This window comes from Nuphar pumila, chromosome 15, assembly GCF_984573655.1.
Source record: "Nuphar pumila chromosome 15, dmNupPumi1.hap1.1, whole genome shotgun sequence".
Classification (NCBI taxonomy): Eukaryota; Viridiplantae; Streptophyta; class Magnoliopsida; order Nymphaeales; family Nymphaeaceae; genus Nuphar; species Nuphar pumila.
In genome coordinates, this window is record NC_143263.1 from 33,299,770 (window position 1) to 33,325,476 (window position 25,707).

The window sequence follows — 25,707 nt, forward strand, 5'->3', positions numbered from 1 at the left end:
CGATTTCGCATGCATAGGAGTCAATTTTGCCAAAAGGTAAGGGATTATATTCTCTACATGTAAATCAGAACTTGTAGGTATGAGTTCCTCCATTTTTTTATAAAGACAGGCCCTAAACCATGCCTCCCACATGTGGGTTTGGCTTAGGGTTATCAAAATATAAGGTAAAAAGGGTTTTTTTATTCGAAAACCTCTCTAAAAATTGATTTCCCCAAAACTGGGTATGAGGACTTGAATTAAACCTTGATAAAAAGAGTAAAAAGTGAGTTTGTGATAAAAAGTTATATTGGACTTAAGAAAAAGGGATTGATTTTGATTTTCCCTAAAAGAAATCGATTCATCCTAAAAAGTAGCTAAATTTTTAAATTAAAAATCAAAAAGAAAATACATATGCATGCTATCGATTTTGTCAAAAATAAAATCTATAAATTTTGGAAAATATATGTATTACCTAGCTGTTTTTTTGTAAATCTTGGTTAGAAATAGTAGATTATGTTCATGTGAATGTATTTTACAAATTAGCATGATTTTTATTGATTTCGTCAGAGAAAAATATGTGTTTCATGCTATCAATTTTCTTAGAAATAAATTTTGTAAATTTTAAAATATTCATGTAATATCTAATTGATTTCATGCAAATTTTAGTTAGAGATTGTAGTGGATATTCATGAGAATGCATGGTGATGATTAGCATGATTTCTTATTTTATGTCATAGAAAAAATACATATTTTATATATGTTATCACAAAATTTACCGAAATAAATTCTAAAAAAATAGGCTTTAGAGAGACGGGTCTGTTTTTCGGCCCAACAACTGCAAAAGTAAGTTTTGTCCATTGTAGATTAGTCTAAAGCAGTGTAGTTATATTTTATTATTTTTTTTAATGTGCGCTTATAAAAAAATTGAAAATATGAATTTGGGTCGCCTGTTTTAGGCCCACTTGAATGCATATACCTCTTAATACGTATTTTTGGCCTGACATCTGACCGATAAATTGCTCGTATCTCTTTTGTCCAAAGAAGTTTTAATTAGCGGTTTGTTGCATTGGAAAGCTAACAAAATTTTATAGTTTTTATACAATTTTGAACTCTGAGCATTGTTCTGTGACAGTCGGAATAAAAATGTATAGGTCTGCACCAAAACATTCGTAACTCTCTTGTCCAGATGAATTTTTATGAACGTTTTATGGCACTGAAAAGTTAACAAAATTATCTATAAACTATAAAAAAATAAGCTCTGACTGATGATTGAAAAATTTTCTTTAACCTCTATAAAAGTTGGACAAAGTTGGGTTTTTGCAAGTTCAAAACCGATTTAGGAGACAACTACTGTGTATTTGCGTATCTTATGCATTTATGTGTGTACCTTTATGAATTATTGTCAGACTATATATGCATTGTTGAAAGCAAATTTTCTGTAGGGACTTATGTGTCAATCCATGGGGCATGAACTGAATGTTAAGCGAATGCATAACCTTGCCTATATGGCCTTTCGCTAATTAAGGGACCAAGGTGTCTGTATTGCGAGTTAATGACAAATATTAATAAACTATACCTGCTGTATTTTTTGTGTGCATATAATTGCCATGATGATGATGATGATGATGAGGTGAATGAATGGATGCATGCAATGTTTAAGAAATCCATCATTTTGTTTATGCATATGCGCATATGGTTGAAAAGATTAAAGTATGATCATGTTATCAAATGTAATGTTTTAAAACATGCATCCATTGGCCCTGAAGTGACCAAATCCCTTTAGTGGATTCCTATACGGTGTTGTATATAAAATATTTAATTTAAAAAAATTAAACATGAACACTAAAGAATGGTGCTTGTAAGGAGAGGGCAAGTGGTACTTACGACTTCATGAGAAAATGTTTTGAGTACGGAAGGTTGCTTATCTCCAACCACAAAGATAGGGAAAACCTCTACAATAGACTGCAACGTAGAGAAAAGAAGCTTATGAGTTAAAATCTGATGCATCAAGATGATGGTGCTGGGAGCACTCTATCGATACGCTCATTTTTCACCCGTAGGACTGGTGAAAGGTTCCCTCCCAGGCCAAAGCTACCTATGTTTGAAAATATTGCCTGCACTATGACCCTCATCCAGATATAAGCCTGTGTTAGTACCTACAAGCCTAGGAAGTGAAACTTAAATGAATGTGCACTAGATAGGCATGTCATGCATCATATAAGAAAGAAAAGTTAATTAAATATAAGAATTGACTCATGCATAAAATCAGCTTCTGTAATGGTAAGTGTATGTATTTATTAATTGTTTTTGCATATTTAATTATTTATATCTGAGTGGATGATTCATTTAACCTAGTTTCGCAAATGGATGCTTGCATGAGATTAAAAATGCATGTTTAATTTTGTTGTAATTACTCTTGTTAAATGTATGAAAACTTAAAGTAATTTGTACTTACTGGTTTTAATTTTTGTGTTCTGAATAGTTCTAAAACGTTTATCTAACCCTATGGATTTTAATCTTTTCATGTAGTGAGTGATCTCACATGCAATGGCGGGAGGTTGCGATGGAGACTGAGCCAAGCCTTTCCCAACCTTTGAGTATTTTGGACTAAGAGCAATTTTAATTGCTCAAGACTCTGATATTTGATTTAAATTGTTAAATAATTTTTTGTTATTAATTTGGGTATGTACAGACGTTTATTCAATTTATGAATGTTTAGTTTTTTAATTAAATGCATGTATGGATGTAAGTGTAATCGAGAAGTAACAGGCTAAGTTTTTATCCCGTTTACTTTTTCGCTGTAGTTTTTATAAAAGTATTTCAAAAAAAAATCATGGGGGTGTTACAAAAATTCTTTTTACTTTTCTTACAAAACTGATAGTATAGTTCATAATTTGATAGTGACATCAAAAATAAATAAGCAATCCTTACATTGGAATAAAATCACAACCCACACTTAGTCTAGAATGCCCGATCAAACATTTGTTTCGGTCGGCACACTGGGCATGAACATCCTCAATTCTAGATCAGTCCAGTTGTGAGAACTGGGTAGGGATGAATATGTCTGCACTGATCTAGTCATAATGGAATATCATCCATTTGGCTGATCCATGAGCGAATCAACCCCTTTCGGGTTCTCGAAAAAGATTTTCTAAAATATCATTTTTTAGAAAATCTTCTAGTATAAAAGCATAAAATTTCTTTTTCTTGGAACCAACTAGACCTGTTCCATCCAGGGACTGATCTGATCTCTTTCTAGGGTTGATCAGAACTGATCCACTAGGGTTGATCAAGCTTAATTTACTACTTTGACTTTAACCAAAGTAGAGACCTTAGCCAACTAAGAGGGACCCAAAAGGGAGGGGGGGATCCCACCCTATAAAACTAAACTACTTATTTAACTCCATTAATTACCTAATTCCAAAATCATAATCTAAATTAGGTTCCTAGGATAATAGGAAATTTTCAAATATCTTAGCCATTAGCTTGTATTTTAATTAGGAAACTAATTAGGCAACTTGACTTTAATTAAATATAGAATTAGGGGTTAGGAAAGTTGGAACCCCTTGACAAGTAGGATGGGCCCACATAGGGGGTATCCCGCCCTTGGGATCCTACTTTCTTATTTACTAAATTAAATTTCCTAATTAATTTTTAAATTGAATCCAAATCCAAATAATATCCAATTTTGTTTAAATTAAATACATATTCCAAATCTGAATTCAAATCCAAATTCATATTTAATTAAATCCAAATTCAATTTCAATTTCAAATTCAAATTCTCATTTAATTAAATCCAAGTTCAATTAAATTCTAAATATAATTTCACTTTAAATTAAATCTAAATTAAAATTCAAATGAATTTTAAATTCACTGGAGGTTCAAATTCAAATTAACATTCACATTAAATTCTATTTCAGATGAAAATTCAAATTAAACTCATAATTGAAACATAGAAATTCATCTGTATTTATTTAATAATTATCAAAATTTTGCGGGTATTATAGTTCCACTTTTCAACCAAGACAGTAATCAAATTTCCATTCACGTAAAAATCACATAAGCGAGTTGCCGAGTGAAGGTGATATTCTGAGAAGTACCCCAGTGAATGAGAATAAACTCGACAACCCACAAAAAAAACCAGTTAGGAAAAGTACCAGAGGCCACGAAACACCTAATGTTCTACCATAAAAAAGGATTCAGATAGAAGAGGGAAAAAGAGAGATAAAAGGCAGAAAGGAGAGTAACATACTAGATCACCCTCCTCAATCATGTGGTATTCGTGCACCATGCCCCAAATATCAAAGTGCGAGTACACGTTGTCTTTTTCAATATTCACCATGGTTGGAAGGTTGCAAATGCATGCAAAATAAAGAAGCCAAGTCACAATAAGAAGATTTCTTATGTTCTAAAAGCATCAGGAAGCCTTTGAATTTAAAAACTTGAGAAAACTGCTAACAAAGCATGGATTGCCATTAGCATATGGTCAAATGTGTTGTCAACACAAGGAGTGCAGTCCCAATAGGATCCAAAAACTGAGATATGTCATCAGCAGTTTCCTAACGACATATGAATTGTCATTATCAATTCCCTAATGACACATAATTTGTCATTAGCAGTTGTCTTTAAAGTTTGATCTGAATTCCCAAAAGGGCCTCTTTAGTGATCATCTCATGCATTCGCATGCATTGCATTTAGCATGTTTCTAACTTGTTTTCTTGATGAAACCCAAGTAACCTAGTAGAAAAAGTACCTTATCCTATCTTAGGATTATCTTATAGATAGATGAACATTAGGTCCATAGGATGTCCCATATATTGATAGAGCAATCCAAAACCCATTAAATCATTTCACCATCTCTATCTCCAAAGCATGCTTGGACCAAATAACAATATTTCAAATGTCTTTGTCAAACTTTGATACTTTTGCCCTAAAAGCTTGTCTTTGTCTTTCAAAAGAAGTTTTTGTTTTTTGCAAGCATGTTAGCCATCTTCTGTGCGATTTCAAGCGACATGATACTTGTTTTGTCTTTTGTCTGACCTCATTCAACAGACTTTCCATTCACAATTATTGAGTTTAAGGAAAAGCCCTCATGTGAACAAGGTACTGGCTTGGTATTTGATCCAGCCTTGTTTGACAAGACCTTTTTGCCTATATAGATAGGCATCACAGAGAGACCCTCATGTTGAGCTATGTACATACCTATAGCTATCACTTGTACCGTCAATCGTTAATGTCTTTGTCTTTTTATAAGACTTTTTTAAAAAATGTATAATGTGAGGACCGATCTTTTGCTCTTTCCAAAATTAGTGTGTCTACTTTCTTTATTATCGATCGAGTTTCACATACTCGACAACAAAGATGGAAATATGTAGACGCCCCATTTTTTATCAAGTCATTTTATATATCAAGATCCCATGCTTTTTGGTTTATTCCAAGTAAGGCTAACTTTGCCATCACTATGGATTCTTTAAGGTTTTTATCCAAAAGATGAATTAAACTAGAAGATCGCAACTTTCAAGCAATCCAAAAATTAAGTCAATCCAATATCAAAATTCAAAGTTATGGCCAAAACAAGTTAACTCCTAACAACACATGCTATATCGTTAAAAAATACATGTGAATTGTCGTCAACAATTGACCTTAACCATAGTATGTCATCAATACTTTACTAATGATACATGAATTGCCATTAGTAACCAACCAGATCCATGATTTGTCAACAACACTTTCCTAATGACCCATGGATTGTCGCTAGAGGCATGTGTCGTTAACAACTTATTTGGTTAAGAAACATACATCATTTTAAGATAAACCTTGAAGACCTCGATCCCTATGTCACAAAGTCGCGAGATAAGATTCAATGGATTTAGCTCATTCCTAAAATCCTAAAGTACCCTTTAATCTATCTCTTCAATAGATTCTAGACTAAGAAACCCCTTAACCAATCAGGAAGAGACCTTCTGGACTGGCCAATCAGATCCTGCCATTTCATCTTTGGATGAATATAGATCCTTGAATCTTGGATATGTGAGAATTGTGTCAAAATCTACCAAAAAACTCTATAAATAGGAGCTTAGTCTCCCCATCCCAACATTTGGAATTCTAGATCTAGAAATGCTCACACTATGCCAAAATCCCTACCCGTCTAGCCTTAGCACCCTAGCCTAGGACTCAAATCTCCTATCTCACCCACTTTTGGAGCTCATCATCATCATAGAAAAAGGATACCTAAGCTCGAGGACCCACATACGAGGAATTAGCACCCTAAGCTAAAAAGCTCGTGTTGAAGATTTTGAGCTCCTGGTGCAGTTGATCCTCGAGGACCCACATACGAGGAATTAGCACCCTAAGCTAAAAAGCTCGTGTTGAAGATTTTGAGCTCCTGGTGCAGTTGATCCTTACTCGAGGGAAGAAAAAAGGTGCACAACTTAAAGAGTGAACCCCATAACTCACTCAAATCTCAAGTTCAGATATAGTTTTTGATCTAAATAAAAAAAACTCTTTTTGAAAAAACCTTCTTTTTTGTTTTTCAAAATTTGGGGATCCACACCATCATGGGTAAGAAATGCCCTAGTAAAATTTTTTAATATTTTTATTTTTTCATTTTTTTGCACATATGACCCTTAAGATGTGATTAACAAATTAAGTTTAGTAGTAGATTTTACAAGGTTTGAAAAGTCAACCGCCTACAATGTGTCAAATTTTAAACCTTAACAAATATATTTTTGCATTGAAAAACTGTGATCCATAGGTCAATTCATACTATTTTGAGCATATTAAATACATCCATGAGGTCAGATTTGGTCAAAACATCTCTATATGAGTTTCAGCTATGGGGTTCCTTACACACGAGAGTAGCAAATACTATATATATATATACTTAAGCATTTGATTCCTTGATCAATACTTAAGAAACTGCTCTTATAACAAATCATTATAATGTAAAAATTAAATTTTATAATCTAGAAAACTTCAAAAATTTCAAACTGTTGATTTTGAGCACATTTTAAAACCCCATGTACACATAAAAAAATTGCTACAAGAGTCGGTTCTTAAGTTTTTGCCATGGCGATCACATCTATATAATCAGATTTGTCAAAAAAAAAAAAACTTCTAAAAGTGACTTTCGAAATGATTTATTTCAACAGTATCCATCATGAGTTCAAAATGATGTCTTAGGGATGCCATCTTTTATGTGAATTTAATGTTATATTGCTCGTAGATCAAGTTTATTGCAGTATTGTGCATCATGAAGTTCATCCAATAAGTCGTCAAAATCGATCTTTGATGGTGACCTTGTTTAATGCCCAATAATCCACACACATATGCCATGTCCCTTCTTTCTCGCGAACTAGTGCCATCTTTCTCTCAAACTATTGTGTTCAGTTGCACTTAAAGTCAGATCTTCAATGGTTACTTTCCAAGCCAGATGAAACCTTCAAGTTCAACCAAGAGCGATTGTCCAGAAGTTCGACTTAAAAGCAAACCTAAATACCCCAGAACTTTCTCTTGTAATCACGGAGGGTGAAGCCCCCCCCCTTTATGCATTAATGTAATAAAACTTCTATAAAAGACCAAACCATCTTTCCTAGATCTGACCTTCCATTAACATTTCCTTTACTAACTTTTTCATTTCATTCTTTTGGAAATAGGGGTAACAACACGATTTCACTTAGTGGGCTGGCCGCCTGGCTCTATGGTTATTATTCTATGGTCATGAGATCGTGGAGGAGGTAACCTTCTCTGTTTGGCAAAAGCATCAGCAAACTTGGAAAGAATATCTTCCATCTTCATATTTAGTCCCCTCATCCACTATAACTTCTGCATTATACAATATGCACACTGTATTAGGGTGTTGATTTTTTTTTTGAGGGAAATATTAAGGCGTTGATGTTATTCATATAAACTATTTTAGGGTCACCCACTTTCTTTCCATGGATTAAATACTGCCTATCTCCAACACTGATTCACATCTTTAATGCAGCAAAATCCACTGTAGTTGAACTCAATGTACATAACCACTGAACTCTTAACACCACATGTTGGGTCTTGCATTGATGACCAGTGCTTAACTTTTTATCACAATTATAACATAACCCTTTATCTCTTCGTTCAACCGAAGCAACTAATCTCTAGGTGCCCCCCCCCCCCCCCCCCCCACACACACACACACACACACACCAAGCCCTTACAGAGCCCACCAATAAAATACACCCCCACACTCTGTGGGAGTCGAACCTGAGATGAAGGACTCGGCACCTTCTCCCAGGCAGGTTACCAGGGCAGGTGTGGTTGTGAAGCTTTAGCTAAAATAGCTGGGTTAGAATGATATCATCCTTTTGTAGGGCCGTTTTTTTTTATCCTCTATCAGTTGTACTTTAGGTCCAAGGCCCATGGAAGGCGTATGAGATGATTGGGGTTTTAGAGAGGAATACCATGGTCTTTTAGGCCTAAGCCTATAATTAGATTCATTAGGTCATTTGTAGTCATTATTATTTCTCATAAACTTGAGATGCACTGGAATCTTTATTAAGTGATAATTGATCTGTAACTTCACATTCATAGCCACTATCATCTGCTTGATCTCTTCACATCCACAAGATCTGAAGCCTCCCTAAGTTGTCTAACCGGCGTGATAGTTCCTGCACTCTAGTCCCTCAGCCATAGTTCGGTCGCCAATGGTTAGTCCGTGATCTGAAACAAGCTTCTCAACTTAGATGGTTACTTGTAAGCTAAGTGCGACTTTGCAAATATTCTAAAAGTTATACGTTTTTTTATAAATTGTTCAACAATTTGCTAAAAGGACGAAGCGTCGGTCTCCCTGGAGCTGGAGAGGGAGAGGGAGAGGGAGAGGGAGAGAGAGAGATGGTGATGGTGTGTCCGAAGGTAAAGCGTGCTCGGATATGGGGAGGTGCACTCCTGTGTTGGCTCTGCCTCATGGTGGCCACCCCAAGGATACCGCAGTCCCCTAAATACCACATCTTCGCGGACATGCGCAATTTCTTTGGTACCAATCCATCCCTTTTTACATTCGGCATTCTTCAGTTTTTTACCTACCCATCTTCTGGTTTTCCTTTCCCTGTTCAATGGCAGGCGTTCCTAATACTTTGAATGTGATTACCAACTTCCCATTTCTTGTTGTTGGTATCTTTGGCCTTGTGCTTTGTTTGCATGGAAACCATTTTGTTCTAAGGTAATGATCTCCCGAATTGTCAGTTTCCAATTCTTTTGTGTAGTTCAGGTAGGTCCTTCTTCTTCTTATGCTGCTTCTTTTAATTCGGTTGGTTTCACTTGAATTGTATTGTAGCTTGAGAGGGGAGATTTGGGGTTGGTTGTTCTTTTATGCTGGAATTGCAGCGGCTGCGTTCGGGTCGGCGTATTATCATCTAAAGCCTGATGATACCAGAGTTCTCTGGGACAGGTTGCCGGTATAAAGCACAAAATCCTTTGGTTTTTGGACTTTTTATTTTTATTGGTTATATGATCGAATATAATGTATATTAGTTGTTTAGAGTTCATAGTATTAAATAATAAGTTTTTATTATTGCCAACTTGTGTTCACTTCTGATATTTTGGATGTTCATTGTTGCTGATTGAACAGAATTTTCTAACTCTATTTGCATTTGGATTATTGGTTTTCTTTTCTTTTTTGTGATTTTACTGGACTATGGTTGGCCATATCTGCTTTCATAGACATGCTAATATTGCAATTGAATGCATAAATTTGGACATGATTTAGACCGGTGATCCATTCTCATGTTTCTTTATGCTCATAAAATGTCAACTGGTTTAAACTGATCTAAGGTAAGCTGATGAGCAGTAGCAATCAAACAACATGAATACAATTGACAATGAAAGAGATATTGCTTTCCCGATGAACAAAGTTAGTTAGTTGTTCATCGTTTCTGTTTTCATTGCTATTTTTTTCTGTGATAATCAAGTTGAAGAATGACACCCATTGAGATTCAAAACCTAGGCCTTTTGATTAACCTTGTTCAACCCTATATATTGCATTTTGATTAACACAGTGACCTTTTAAACTTTAATATTCTGTACAGATGATGGTTGCATTCACCTCACTACTTACCAGTTTTGTCATTGAGAGAGTGGATGAGCATATTGGATTTACTTGTTTCCTACCCTTTCTAATGATAGTATTTCTGAGTGCAGCTTATGAAAGGTAATTTGTTCATTTCTATTTGCTCAGTCTAGCAATTTGATGCTGAACATCATTTTACTTTATCAACATAAATCTTGAAGTATAACAGTGTTTTTTGTTTGAATATACTATGCTAGCTGGTTACAGGATTTTCAATGATCTTCGACTGTGCATGATGTTCCACTTGATACCATGTGTAGCAATTCCTGCCATGACATTTATTTTTCCACCCAAGTACACCCATTCACGCTACTGGCTTTATGCAGCAGGTTTGAATACTACCATTCTCTTTTGAAGGGTTATTTAGTAAATTGTATGCCATTTTTAAGGTAATATAGATAAAGACTCAAACTTAAAACATGAAACTGTCAATTCTATGCACATAATATTATATAATAAGCATGACAAACTCTTGGAATTCATGAAGTTGTTTGTGGATAGGATAACTAAGAAAAAATATGCTGCAATATAGTGGTCCTAAAGTCTGATGTCAGTGTGCTTTGATGATGTGGACCTATGTTCATGCATGTGTGTGTGTTTACATACATACATACACACACACATATGTCAAGTTGTACATATATATTATCATACATATATATTTGTTTCATATTATATATATACATATATATTCATATCTATGTCACATGGGTGCGGGTACGGGTGCATAGCAATTTCAAAATTTTGGACACGGGGACAACTATATATATATAATAATAAGATTGTAAATTTTAAAGCAAAAATAAAAAAATAATTCTATTGAAGTAACAACACAAACTTACCAAAATAAATGGACAAAAATAGACTCGGACAAAGTTGACCGAGTCCAAAATGTAGACGGACTTGGCCCCTGTGCGTTGACCGAGTTTGACACTTAGTTGCCGTGTCTACCCCGTGTCCGAAGCGACACCCGTGTCCGCACTCGTGTCGGGTACAGACGACGCGGGTGCGTCGACCTTTTAGCCGAGTTCGTGTGACTTAGATTCATATATATTCATATATATTTTATTTATAATGATGTAATAGGTAAATACCAATTAGAGGTATTTTGGTCATTTCAGTCTTTATAATAGGCTGTGCCCATTAGGGGCGCATTAGTACTTTTATTTTATTTTTTTGTTCTTTTTTATTTTTATAACACAAAGTGCACATGCACATTAGTATAGAGCTGTTGGGTTCTTTTGGACTAGTCAACATAGAGTGGACTAGTCAATAGAGCTGTTGGAACAATCCAACAACTATATTTATAGCTGTCCAACAGCTCTATTGTGACCACCTCTTGTGTATAAATAAGGGTGAACCCCCTCATGTTCTTTAATGCTTCTCTTAAGCATTCATGCTCAATAATATCAATATTTTTTATATTTTGTGTTCTTCACTTTAGTTCTTTAATGTCTTGAATGCACTTAGTGCTTGTGTTGTCCCTTAGTTGGACTTATGCATATGCATGTGCACTTTGTGTTTATGATCTTGTAAGCCCTTAGAAGTCCTCATTTTGTATTTTCGTATATTTCATTACATCGTATCAGAGCCAAGAAATTCTTCTTGGTATTTTGTCTCTTTTGGGTCTTGGGATTCTTTGGTTCAAGTTCGTGCTTCGTGATCGTTGTATGACTTGGATTTAAGGGAAATCTTGATCCGGTACGTATCTTATATCTTTAAGTGTTTCTTGTGTTATCTATCTTATGCATTTTGCATGAGAAAGCACTCATTTTCCTTATCTTTGAAAAATTATTTGTTATTTTTATTAAAAAATTTATTTGTTATTTTAATTAAAAACTAAATTTTTAAGTTTTTTTTTTAAATTATTGTTCGATTTATTTTTACAAGATTTATAATATTTGTTTGATCTTGTGAAATTATATATGTGCATGCTTTTATGAGATCTAGTTTGAATTGTAGTTTTTTCAAAACTTACTTTATTTGATATGTACGTATATGATCTAGTATTCTTGAGCATGCTTTTATGAGATCATTGGCAGTTAGATGCCTTATTTGAACAATTCATGGTTATAAATATCAAATCATGTTCATATTGAACTTTGTTTTGTTTCTTTTTGAAAAATTATCATATATTTTAAAATAATTTGAAATGGTGTTGTGTCTTTCACAAGTATGATCTTATGAAATTGTGCTTAACTTGAGTTTATTTTTTCTCCCTTTACTCTTGGTGTATTCTTATGTGAAACAAAAACTAGCTTTTGAAGTATTAAAAATTATGATCTAGCTTATGAATAAATAATTTTTATATTGATATTTGATTCTTGTTCCTTTGTGATTGCCTTACATGAAGAATGAGGTTGTCTATTCATGCATAAGGTATTGAACATGATTTTTTATGGGAGTCATTCACTTTAATAAATGTTTCTTGTTGGTTCTTTTATGGTCCTTATGATTGTGTTATTTTCTTAGTCTCATGGCTCTTTAATGAACATTATCTTACATGTTTTACATGAGATTTAAATATTATATTTTTATTGCATACTTAGTTTTTAATAAAATATTAAGTTGAGCATTATGAGAAACTTCTTTGTGTTTGCCCTTTGTGGGTGTTATAAGTGTTTCTCTTATGGTTCACTTTAGTTATTTTTCATTATTAATGAACATGCTTGTCCACTTAGATCTTTGGTGGACATTGTGTGCTATTGATTAAAGACTCTTGATTCATTGCATACTTGTTATTTATAAAATATTAACTTTTATATTGTGCCTTCTTTGTTTTATACCCTTAGAGCCTTAATCTATCACTTTCATATATGCTTAAATGTGTTCCTATGCATATATTATGTGATTCTTCATAGCTTTTGTATAAGATATGTGGATTTAAGTTATTAAGATTACTGCTTATACATGAGTTTTTGATCTCTTTGTGAGTATCCATGATTGATTATACTTGTGTATGCACTTAGTTTTCTATATGGTTCTTTGAGAATCTCTATGTATATTTTGGCCCTCTTTAATGTTATATGCCATTGTTGTCTCATAGTAGACTTGTAATCTATATTGAGTTATCTCTCTATATAGCTTGCTTATATTGACTGTGCATATGATTACATTATATTCATTCTAAGTTTTCATCTACCGTTATTGGATTTGATTTGAAACTGTCTTTTCAAATCGGTTCTTATATATGAACTCACTTATTTGAAAATTGATTTTCGTGAGTTTTTATTGCCTTCTTATGGCATTTGTGTTATCCATCACAGATTTTTATATGATGCATCATTTATTTTTGGCCTTGTTATTGGGCCAGAGATGTTTTTTGGGGTAAGTTGTGTGCACCTCATTTTTTTGTTAGTTTAGATTGTTAGCTTATAATTCGGCTCTAACTGACGGTTGTTTGATCTCTGGTTCTATGAGTGTATTGTATCACTCATTTGTTTATTTGGCCATTGTTATTATTGATGCTTATAATTATGTTTATTTGATGGTTATCTATTTTTGAAACCATGGTGTTTTGAAAGATTGTTAAAATTGATATTCTTATTGGTGACATTAGTTTGTTTTCATTACAAGCTCTCTTACCTCGTGTGTTTTCTCCTATTATGCCTTTGATTTAAGTATCATTTTATGTAGACAAGTGATGTTTTTCAATATGGTGAGTTATGTGCACCCATTGGTTATTCACACTTTGTGTGTGTTTGTTTTGCCCATATGTGGTATTGTGATTGTACTCTTGTTCTAGTACCAGATACACTTGTTTAAAGTGTCATTTTATATAGATAAGAGATGTTGGTTATTCACATTTTTTGTGTGTTTTGTTGCCCCATATGTGGCATTGTGATTATGCTCTTGTTTTAGTAGCTGATACACTTGTGTAAGTATCATTTTATGTAGACAAAAGATATTGTTGATTATTCATATTTTTTTTGTGTGTTTTGTTCATAAGTGTCATTGTGATTATGCTCTTGTTCTAGTAGCCGATACACTTGAATTTTGAGGTTTGGAGGTTTAGTGAGGTGATTGCTTGTGATGGTTGAATCAGGGTTATCAGAAGTGCCATAGGACCTGGGAAAGCACGAAACGTGATGCTTTCAAAACGTGTTGAGAAGCGCAAAAAAAAGGGTAGCACACTTTCCAATTTAAGGGAAGCTCGTTTTCCCGTCTTTTTTTTTTGTTTTTTTTTCCTCATTTTTCACTTCCACCTCACTTCCTAGGTCGATTCCGGTTCGCTTCTCTTCTCGCTTTCGAGACGATTCCTGGTTCGCTTGTAAGTCATCCCACGCTTCCTGCTTCCTAAAATTTTAGAAGTGTCTTGCTTCCCGCTTTCTGCTCTTGCTTCCCCGACTGGGTCGAACTAATGTTGAGGTTTGCAAAATATCACTTATTGATATTTGTGGGATTTTAAATCTCTTCATTTATCGTAAATTTGGTGTTGATTTGCAAATATCATTCCCTTTGTTATGTGGGATTTTAAAAATCTCTCAATGAAATTTCTACTTTTGTTACTTGTTTTTTCTTGTATGGAAAACTGTTTATTGATGAAATTTCATACGTTTCATTGATAATATACATTTATTTAATTCATTTCATTGATAACATATATATATATATATATATATATATATATGTGTGTGTGTGTGTGTGTGTGTGTGTGTGTGTGTGTGTGTGTTTTAAAGATTGTTATTTGGTCCTTTGTACTTAAACCCATTCTAGGTTGTGTGAGTGAATTCTAATGGGTTGTGATTTATGAGATTGCTTTCATTCATTATTATGTGGATTAAATTTTTTGCATATGTATATTTCGTATTGATTATCATGTTCACATTGTTGTATGCATAGATTTGATTAACTTCCCTTTTCTTGAGGGTTCATTTTTTAAGTGTTGTACTTTATATGCATGTTGTTTTAAGTATAAATTGATGATTGGTTTTATGTGAAGTGTTTTTCTAAAAATTTAGGATATTATTAATACATGATTGTTTTTCTCTTCGTGATAATTTATATTTTCTTTAGTGATTAAATTCTCTTGTGAACAATATTTATGTTTTTTTGAAAAATGTGTTGATTATGGGCTTATGCTTGTCTAATGTTGTTTTTATAAAAAATTATATTTGAGGTATGCTCTTCTTATCTTGCTTTAATTGTTACTAATGTTTCTAAAAATCTTAATTTTTTTGCTACTTTGTTTGAAAATTATACTTGAGTGTTATTCTTGTTCAAAATATACATATTAGTTTTTGAAACTATATAATTATTTGGTTAGGATATCTTCTTTTGTTTAGTTGAAACTTGTGTTTTGTTCTTTATAGGTTCTTAAATATGTGATGGATTGAGAAAGAAATATCTTTGATGCATCATATCATGAAGATGGAGATAGCCAATGAAGGCATTTGGGGATGATCATCAATGAAGACATCTGAAGACTTATATTTGCAAAATTCTGAAATGCGTCATAAAGATGGAGATTTCCAATGAAGACACTTGAAGACTTGGATCCTCCCCATTGATTTTGTTTTTTGTATTTTCAATCTTTCGATATATCACACTGTAAGTTTGAGGGGGAGTGTTAAGTTGATATATATATATATGTATTATCATATATTTGTTTCATATTATATATGTATATATATGTATTATCATACATATATATTTGTTTTATATTGTTTATATGTACATATATATATATTTATATATTTTATTTATAATGATATAATAGAGGTAAACACCCATTAGGGGTATTTTGGTGATTTCAGTCTTTGTTATAGGCTGTGCCCATTAGGGGCACATTAGTACTTTTATTTTATTTTTTTCTTTTTGTCATTTTTGTTTTTATATAGACTATATGGTCAAAGATCAAATAGAGCTGTTAGGTTCTGTTTGTACTAGTCAATATGGAGTTGACTAGTCAATAGAGCTACAGTCCACAACAACTAATATTATAGTTGTTGGAATAGTCCGACAGCTCTATTATAACTGCCTCTTGTGTATAAATAGGAGTGAACCCCCTCTTGTTCTTTAATGCTTCTCTTAAGCATTTATGCTCAATAATATCAATATTTTTATATTTTGTATTTTTTCTTTAGTTCTTTAATGTCTTGAATGCACTTAGTGCTTGTGTTGTGCCTTTGTGATCTTGTATTGTCCCTTAGTTGGACTTATGAATGTGCATGTGCACTTTGTGTTTATGATCTTGTAGGCCCTCATTTTGTATTTCAGCATGCCATTACAACACACACACACACACACACACACATATATATATATATATATATAACTACTTTGTTGCACATGAACACAAAATAACAAATATGAGATAAACTATAAATACGAAACCAAACTTAGTGATCTGAATCTATGCCATCTCCACTTGCTCATACCCTTCATCAATAAATGACATCCTGGTTCAGCGGTAAAGTGATAATTGTCTGCTGGAAATGAAGGTGAGGCTCTTTGTCTTGTCGTTTGGAGAATTCATTATCAACTACAAGCATCAATACTCTAACTTAGTTGATTCATTCTTTTTAGTCAGACCCTAGAATTGACAACTTAGGTTTATAAAGAAAATTGTACATGTGGAGCTTTCAGACATGTTTTCAGTTGTATTTTGATGCATTGAATGCCGACTCATTGCGTCATAAGATGCTATCATACAATACATGGTTGTAATGCTATGAGTTGATATTTACACATGATTGAGATATTTCAAGTGTTCATATAAACTACAAATTGAAATTTTGCACAAGTGGTTCAGTATCTGATATCTTGTTTTATGAATTTCTCATTTTTGCTAAAACAGAATGGTTGGCTGTTTGCAGGTTTTTACATTTTGGCAAAATTTGAATCCAATGCAGACAAGAGAATTTATGATGTCCACCATTACATTATCAGTGGCCACTCACTGGAGCACCTGTGTATGGTGATGGTTCCTGTATTGCTTACTGTGATGCTCTTGTCCAGAAGTGTCAGAATGGAAAGGTTTTTAACATATAAGTTCGTACTTTATTATTTTCAACATTGTTTCCAGCATGAAACGCCACATGTTTTAGTTGTGTAACACATCAATTATGAAGACACCTAAAGCTTGTCTACTTGGAGTCTTGGACTCTTGCAACATATGAAGATTCTACTGGGATTAAAAAACTGTAGATTAAATTGTATGATCATGTAGAATTTTTTTTTTGAATTTGCAGGCATCATAGTGAAGAACCTAAAATGATACACTTCTGAATTAGGAGAATGCTGAAAATGATAGACAACACCGGTCTGCATGAATAGTAAAGGCAGGTGCTTCTGATTCCATATACCTCTTGGTGTTCAGATTTCTATTTCTTTCTACTTCTCCTCAAACTGTCATTTCTGCTTTCATGTTATAAATCAATTCTCATAAGCATAACCTTTTGTTGCCAGACAACTACTATATATTAAAATATATTTTTCGTGAAAGGTCATTTTATGGTTTATTTAATTGGTGCTGTTTTCTACATCATGCAGTGAAATATGGTAAAAAAGGGTTGTTTATGTACTACTTTCTGTATAACATTTCTAAACCTTCTAAAAGTAGTAATCATATGCAAGAAACACTCATGTTTAGGACTAGAAACCATAAGTGGCCTATACTTTTGTTGTGATGGCTAATGTTAAAGGATACAAATGATAACGTGGGTGTTGTACAACTCAGAGTTACCGGAAGCTTCTTAGGTAGGTGGGAAGCACACTTCTTGGGAACTCATTTCGGATGCGCGATACTCCCCGCTTCCGAAACTTCATGAGAATCTCGATTCCCCCACGCTTCTTCTATGCTTCCCACACACATGGTATATGTTTCTTATATGCTTTCCTTAAGTTTCGTTTCATGTTTTTCATGTATTTTTTCTCACGCTTTCACTCACTTTCCATGTACTTTCTCTAAATTGGTAACCATCATTGTTAGATTTTAACAAAAATTATCTTTTTTACTGAAAAATCATGAAATATAAGAATAATCAATTTTATTTTAGGTTTTATTTGCTTCTTGTTCGATTCCTATTCAGTTACCATATTGCTTCATTTTTTATTTATATTTTGCTTTCAAATTGATACTTTGCTTCCCGCTTCCTATAAATTTCAAAATGCCTCGCTTCTCGCTTCCGCTTCCTGTATAGTTTCCCTCTTCCGCTTCCTAGTTTGGCAACCTTGGTACAACTTCGTGCTACTTAGGTCTGCACCAGAAATGTGCACTCTTATATTAAGGTTGGACAACTAAGAAATGATAGGAATAAAGAGTGCATGTTGTGGAAATGTGTATGCGGAGACATGTGGATCAATAAATAGGCATGAGATAAGAAATCAATATAATAGTAGATTATTGTGCAGAAGACAGCTTATGGTCAAGGCTCCTGCAGGTGAAATACGAGGTATATGGGTCACCTATGTCACACAGATACTACATTTTCAAGCCTGTTCTATATTCCCTTATATGTTAGTCATATTTGAAATTTCACAAAATGGCCTTATCCGGTTATCCCTGTATCTACAGCCGTATCCATGTGACGTAGTGGACCACATCACTAGCAAATGGCAGAATAGCTCAGTCATGTGGAAAGATTGATTGTCAGTCTTCAACAGCTTCATTTTGTTGTTGGATATTAAGCTAGGAAAAGGAAACAACATAAGATTTTGAAATGAAAGATGGTGCAGTGTTCATATGCTGGAACTCTATCCAGGATTATATCATATTGCTAGCAAAAGGATGCCATTATTTGTGACTGTTGGCAATCTAAATGGGACTGATGCATCCAATTTAGAAGGGACTTGGAGGATACGGAATTCGAGAAATGGATTGATTTGATGAATTTCTTAGCAGGCTGGAAACCAACTGGTATGGAGGACTCATTCCCATGGAGGTGTGAGAGGTTCTCCACTGCATCCTTTTGTTGCTCTCTTTTTCAGTCTGGGTTGGTACTTTTTCCTAAGAATAACCTTTGAGATTTGGTCCCTCTCCTAGAGCAATTTTTTTTGCGTGGGTGGCATTGTTGAATAAAATCAACACCCAGAACAATATGAAGACCATGCGTTTGCTACCTGTGTTGTGCAGAGGAGGAGACTGGAAAGCTTCTCTTATGGTATTGCTTTTACTTCCACCAGATTTTTACTGTAGTTTGTCATAACATCATTTTGTGCCCCTTATCGACTGCTTGTATCTGAGAACTCTTGCTGGGACCAGCTGCTATGTGAAAAAGCAAAAGATAGAAACTCGTATGGAAATGGCGGTCAATTTAGCTTTCAAAGGAACAAACAAATATTTAAAGGGAAGCCCTCTAATTTTAAATATATTCTTTATACAATTCAAAGGTATTTTCATGCATATGCAACAAAGAAATGTTCTAACCAAGGTTGCCAGCTATGTCACCTGGGTACGGGTGCGGGTACGACACAAAAATTCTAAAAAATGTGGGTATGGGGACACGACTAAATCTATACTAAAAAATTATATATTATATATCTAAAATATATATTATATATCTAAAATATATATTATATATTGAAAATATAATATATAATATAATATAATGTAGGACACGCAAAATGCCATGTCTGGTACTCTTATCTGTGTCAATGTAACAACTCCAACTCATACCCGTTAAAAAATGTATATATTTTTTTAAATATTTGTGAAAACATTCTTAAAGACCAGGGCCTTTAGAGTCATAACTAATCCACAATCACAAGGGATACAATACCATCATCCAAAGGAAATTAACTTTATTAATCAAAAGCATAGAGTTTGAAAACAAGATATAAAAGAATATAAATGAATCAAAAAGTGGAGTCACGCTGTCCCTAAGTAAAGCTATCAAGCAGTCGTGTAGCCCTCGTAGTTCTTTGTAGTAGCAAGTCCACTCACTGGGTCTCAGAGGCTGTAAAAAAAAATATAAATAAGGGTGTCAGAATCATAGATCCTATGTACGAGTCTCTCTAATGAATTAAATAAATAAAAAGAACATAAATAAGATTCATGCAACATTTTAGAGAGCTATAATTACAACAAAATTATTATTCAGTTAATCATTCATGCAATAGAGAATAATTATTAAGCAAGAGAGAACAATTATTAAACAATAGAGAACATTTATCATGCATTAAGAAGCAAATATCATGCAATCATTAATTTAATATAAGGGAACAAGTAAATATGCATGATTTAATGCATAACAGGAATATGCATGAATAAATTATCTTCTTTTATCAGAGTTTTCTTTTATATGCATGTCCTTATGTAATGCACATAAACTGTAGTTCCTCTTTTTATTACCATAGTCCGTGGATACTCAAAATGAGTAAATAATTTTTGAGGTCAAGTTAGACTTTCAGTTGTAACTTAACACACAATTTGTATTTTATTACTAGGTTTCACACTTAGCCCTCGATCGATATCAGAAATCAATACCATCTATCGAAACATTAGAAATCAACATCTAATGTCGGGACATTAAGAAAATCAACATCTACTAATGATACTTTCTTGGTATACTAATAACAGCTATGTCTACACACCATCCTCAGGCAAAGTAGTGAAAACTCCCTAAAACCGTGGTCGAGAGGTGAACCACTTAGTTGGGTTTAGGGGCACAACAATGCACACAGAGTTTTAGTATCCTCACAGTTTTCCAAAACTGCAACTTCAGGATTCTCACACTAAAGAAGGGACATCCAAGAAAACGTGAATTACATTATTTTCTCTCTTTATCTTTTTATTATTTCAATTTCTTTAGTTTGCAATTCAACATGCAAAACCAACATCCTACGTTTCGCAAATCAATATGCGAAACTTATCACGGGACCACAGCTCGTGGCAACATGGATCAGTGCAATTAGTTCGATAAACATTAAGTTGATTTTTGTGATGCATAAAAAAACTAAACATGGAGCAACACCAGCTCGAGGCCCACACGGCCTACGATGATCCATCATTTAACCACCGATGCACCTAATACAAAAACCATCATGAACATGCTATTTATACATTCATTTAACATGCTTTCAAATGTACATTCATACATACTAAATAAGAATGTACATGAATAACAATTTTCATATGCATATGAACATTGGCTTAGAAATACACATCTTGATCTCACATATTTGTCTCGTGCATTTAATTCAGATATGCACATGCCTATGTCAATGCCTTATAAGCTACTTCCAAAAATTCAACCAATGCACATTTATACCACGAAAATTCTGCACGTATGTGGTGTCTCGTATGACACTAAGCCATGTAAAAACTCTTGTGACATTTTGTGACCCATGAATATGCATGCAAAAGTATGCATAGTAAATGTATAGAAGCATGCATGTCAGTCCAATCTTGCATAATCTATATAACATTTTCTGTCATATTCTTACGTATATTCATGCTTAACAACTTGCATGAAAACATGAAATCTGGTCTCATGACGTTTGGCATGTCAGGACACAACATATAGAAATCATGTATGCAACTAACATTCAATATATATATAAATCTGGACATTTAGAACATGAGTATATGAACATGTGAAAAACTGGATAGTGATAACAGAATTTTAAACATGCTTAAATCTGTACAATTATTGTGCAAAATATGAGTATTTAACCCGTCAACAGTCTAAACATGCAACAAGAGAAATTTGAATATTTAACGTGTGAAATCAGCGTATGGATCTATTCGAATACTTAACATGAATAAGTCTGGAACACTGACAGGTACCTATATATATATATATTTCTATAGTAAATATGTTTTTTTTTAATGTGGCTCGGCCTAGCTGAACCAGTCGGCTGGGACTGGGCAACTGACCAGTCTATCCAGCCGACCGGGGGCTTTGCCAGGTTAGTTTGGCCCATCATATATTCTTTTATACTCTGTTATTGATAGGCAAGCTGGGGTCAGGCAGACCCCACCAGTTAATACATTGCTCCTGGCAATCAGTGTATGGGTGTACTTCTGAACCTGCTTCCACTTTTTATCTCACCATCTACATTAGACTTTAGGTTTGAATTTGTGGGACTGAGATAACTGAATGTTTAGTGGTCAATTTATGATATTTCACCATGTTCAGCAACATTAGAAAATGCCTTCTCATGCATGCATCACAGCCCCATTCATCAGAATATAACTAGATTGGATTTTTGTGTTAGTTTTGGTTAATGAACGCCCTAAGCGAAAGCTACAGATTTGAAAAACTAAAACTGGGGTTGGCATTCATCTGGTCTGAGCGAAAGTCCATTTTGTATTTTTTTAGATTGGCAACATTGTGATGATTGTAAGACTGAAAAATCCATTGACTAGTATCCATATATAGTGCTTTCTAGCAATAGCACCAATGGTGCTAAAAGGCTGTTGGATTGTGTTGGTGAATATAGCACACACTATAAGTTTGTATAAGTTTCTTGTGTACTTGAGCTTCCATGGCTAGCTTTCCAATGCCTACAAGTCCAAAATTGGGTTGATGATGTTTGGTGATTACACTACTGTTTTTGGTTTTCATGTAGTTTTTGGAGATGACATAGGTGGGATGTCAACATCAGAATAAAAGTAACTGCCTTCACATAATGCTTTTAAAAAAAGGGACTTGGCTTTTCGTTGCCAAGTATTGCTCATTTTTTTGCCAAGTATTGCTCTTTTTTTTACTGCATGTAACTTGAAAATTGACGAGATAATCATCTCTTCACTAATTTATTTCTGTTAGTGGGTAGGATATTTTGATTAGCGGTTGGCACTTGACCTGTACCAACCATTTGGTATATTCGCCAAAAGAAATTTTCATGCACATACAGTTTGTATTGAATTAGAAGTTGTGTATCATAATTTATATGTGATTACCACAGGTTTAGTCTGTGTATTAAATTTGCTTACTGCTGGAGCATGATCTTTATATTGTATATGGGAACTTGGTTTTTCCAGATGGACATATGGTCCTAATGTCAAATCTGATACATAGAATGAAACTGATATTATTTGGAGAGTTAGAAGGAAGCTCCTTGTATGTGGCCCTTCAGAGCATTGATAGTCCATTGATCTACAGATAGTGCTTAGAATTGTGTCCATTAGAACATACCTTAATATGGTTCTGATCAAATATATGCAACTCCATGCTTGCAAAATATCATTCAAACTTAATCTAGAGGCCGTGTCCCATGAGTGCTGGTACAGGTATGAACAGTGGTTATGACACAACAATTTCAGAAAACATGGGCGGCTTCACACAGACACACCTACACACTCTTCAATGCATTTACAATTATATGGATGCTATTTATAACAAAAGAAATATATATATATATATATATATATTTCTTTTGTTATAAATAACATCCATATTTTTTTTTCTCTAGGTAGCCAGGCACATGGTTTAAGAATGGACATGTAGGCATTAGTAGGGATGGATTTGAGAGTATCCATGGAGGCTATGGTATAGGAGAAAGAAATGAAAGTGGAGAAAGGATTTTAGATTTTTGTTTGTCCTATGCTATGATCTTAGCAAACACTTGGTTTAGGAAGAGGGAGTCTCACCTAGTAACATTTAAAAGTGGGGTTAATATGAGTCAGATAGATTTTTTCCTACTTAGAAAGAGAGATAGGGGTTGTTGTATCGATTGTAAGATTATACCGGGAGAAAGTGTAGCTACACAACATAGAGTCTTAATTTTAGATTTTGGAATTAGACAATGCCGCACAAGGGATAGACATAGGATAGATCCTAGAATTAAGTGGTGGGCACTGAAAGGAGCTAAACAAGGAATGTTTGTAGAGCATGTAGTTAAGGAAGTTGATTGGTGTCTCGAGGAGGATTCAGAATCAATGTGGAATAAGATAGCGGGTGGCATGAGAAAAGTGGCTAAGGAGGTATTGGGTGAGTCTAAAGGCGGTGCACCACTAGGTAAGGACACATCATGGTGGAACGAGGATGTCAAATTAGCTATTAAGGTTAAAAGAGAGTGTTATAGAAATCTAAGTAAGAATCGTGATAATGAGAATTTGGAGAAGTATATGATAGCAAAGAAGGAAGCTAAAAAAGTAGTTCGAAACGCGAGGGCTAAGGTATATAAAGAGGTTTATGACAAGTTGGATACCAAAGAAGGCGAGAAGGATATTTATAGGCTTGCAAAGATGAGAGATAGGAAATCGAGGGATTTGGGTATGGTTAGATGTATCAAAGATAAAACGCAAAGGGTTTTAGTCAAAGATGAGGAGATTAAGGAGAGATGGAAAGATTATTTTGATAAGCTATTTAATGATAGTCATGCTCAAGATCTTGGAGACTTCTCCATTCCTTTTCATGAGATAAATCGTGACTTCATGCGCAAGATTCAAAAGAAAGAAATTGCAGAGGCTTTGAAGAAAATGAAATCAAGAAGGGCAGTTGGCCCAAATGGTATACCTATCGAGGCTTGGAAATGCTTGGGAGAGAAAGGTTTAGAATGGTTGACAAATCTTTTTAACTTGATTTGGCGAACAAATAAGATGCCTAATGAGTGGAGGAAGAATACTTTGGTGCCTTTATATAAGAATAAGGGTGATATACAAGATTGCACAAACTATCGTGGTATAAAACTCATGAGTCATACTATGAAACTTTAGGAGAGGGTGATTGAGTCTAGGTTGAGGAAGATTGTCATGATATCGGAGAATCAATTTGGTTTTATGCCTGGAAGATCAACTATGGAAGCTATACATCTTCTTAGACAACTTATTGAAAGATATAGAGAGAGGAACAAAGATTTGCATATGGTTTTTATTGATTTAGAGAAGGCATACGATAGAGTACCTAGGGACGTTCTCTGGTGGACAATGATGAAGAAAGGTGTTTCTCTCAAGTACATTAGTATAATTAAAGATATGTATGAAGGAGTAGTAACCAATGTCCGCACTTGTGGAGGGGTGACAACCAATTTTCCGATAACGGTTGGGTTACATCAATGATCTGCTTTAAGCCCTTTTCTATTTGCGATAGTGATGGATGAGCTTACGAGATCAATTCAAGAAAATGTACTGTGGTGTATGTTGTTTGCTGATGATATTGTTTTGATTGATGAGTCTAGAGCTGGGGTTAATGCTAAGTTAGAATTATGGAGACAGACATTGGAAGCTAGAGGTTTCAAGTTGAGTAAGAGTAAGACTGAATATATGGAATGTCGGTTTAGTAAGCAACGAAGTAGTGATGAGAGTGTAGTGAAGCTTGGTGAGCAAGAAATACCGGTGAATGATTATTTCAAATATTTGGGATCCATCGTTCAAAAGTATGGAGAAATTGATGGAGATGTAAATCATAGGATAAAGGTTGGGTGGATGAAATGGAAAAGTGCAACTGGAGTGCTGTGCGATCGTAAAATGCCATTGCGGTTGAAGGGAAAGTTTTATAGGATGACTATTAGGCCCGCTTTACTATATGGTACGGAATGTTGGGCTGCCAAGAGACATCATATTCAAAAAATGAGTGTAGCTGAGATGCGGATGCTTAGATGAATGTGTGGAAATACAATAAAAGATAAGATTCAGAACGAAGAGATACGTAAGAAGGTAGGTGTTGCACCCATTGAAAATAAGATGCGAGAGAATCATTTACGGTGGTTTGGACATATTCGGCGAAGGCCTAATGATG

General features: G+C 34.1%; 1 protein-coding gene across 1 annotated transcript in view; it reads left to right on the plus strand.

Moving 5' to 3' along the window:
* The first annotated feature begins 8,840 nt into the window (after nucleotides 1-8,840).
* LOC149815062 (uncharacterized) overlaps nucleotides 8,841-25,707 on the plus strand; it is a 42,958-nt gene continuing 26,091 nt past the window's right edge. Inside the window, exons 1-6 of the mRNA XM_089990186.1 lie at nucleotides 8,841-8,989; nucleotides 9,076-9,175; nucleotides 9,290-9,410; nucleotides 10,041-10,162; nucleotides 10,289-10,410; nucleotides 16,900-17,059. Coding sequence (XP_089846312.1) covers nucleotides 8,848-8,989; nucleotides 9,076-9,175; nucleotides 9,290-9,410; nucleotides 10,041-10,162; nucleotides 10,289-10,410; nucleotides 16,900-17,059 — 767 coding nt within the window. The 5' untranslated portion in view covers nucleotides 8,841-8,847. The remainder of the gene's footprint in view (nucleotides 8,990-9,075; nucleotides 9,176-9,289; nucleotides 9,411-10,040; nucleotides 10,163-10,288; nucleotides 10,411-16,899; nucleotides 17,060-25,707) is intronic.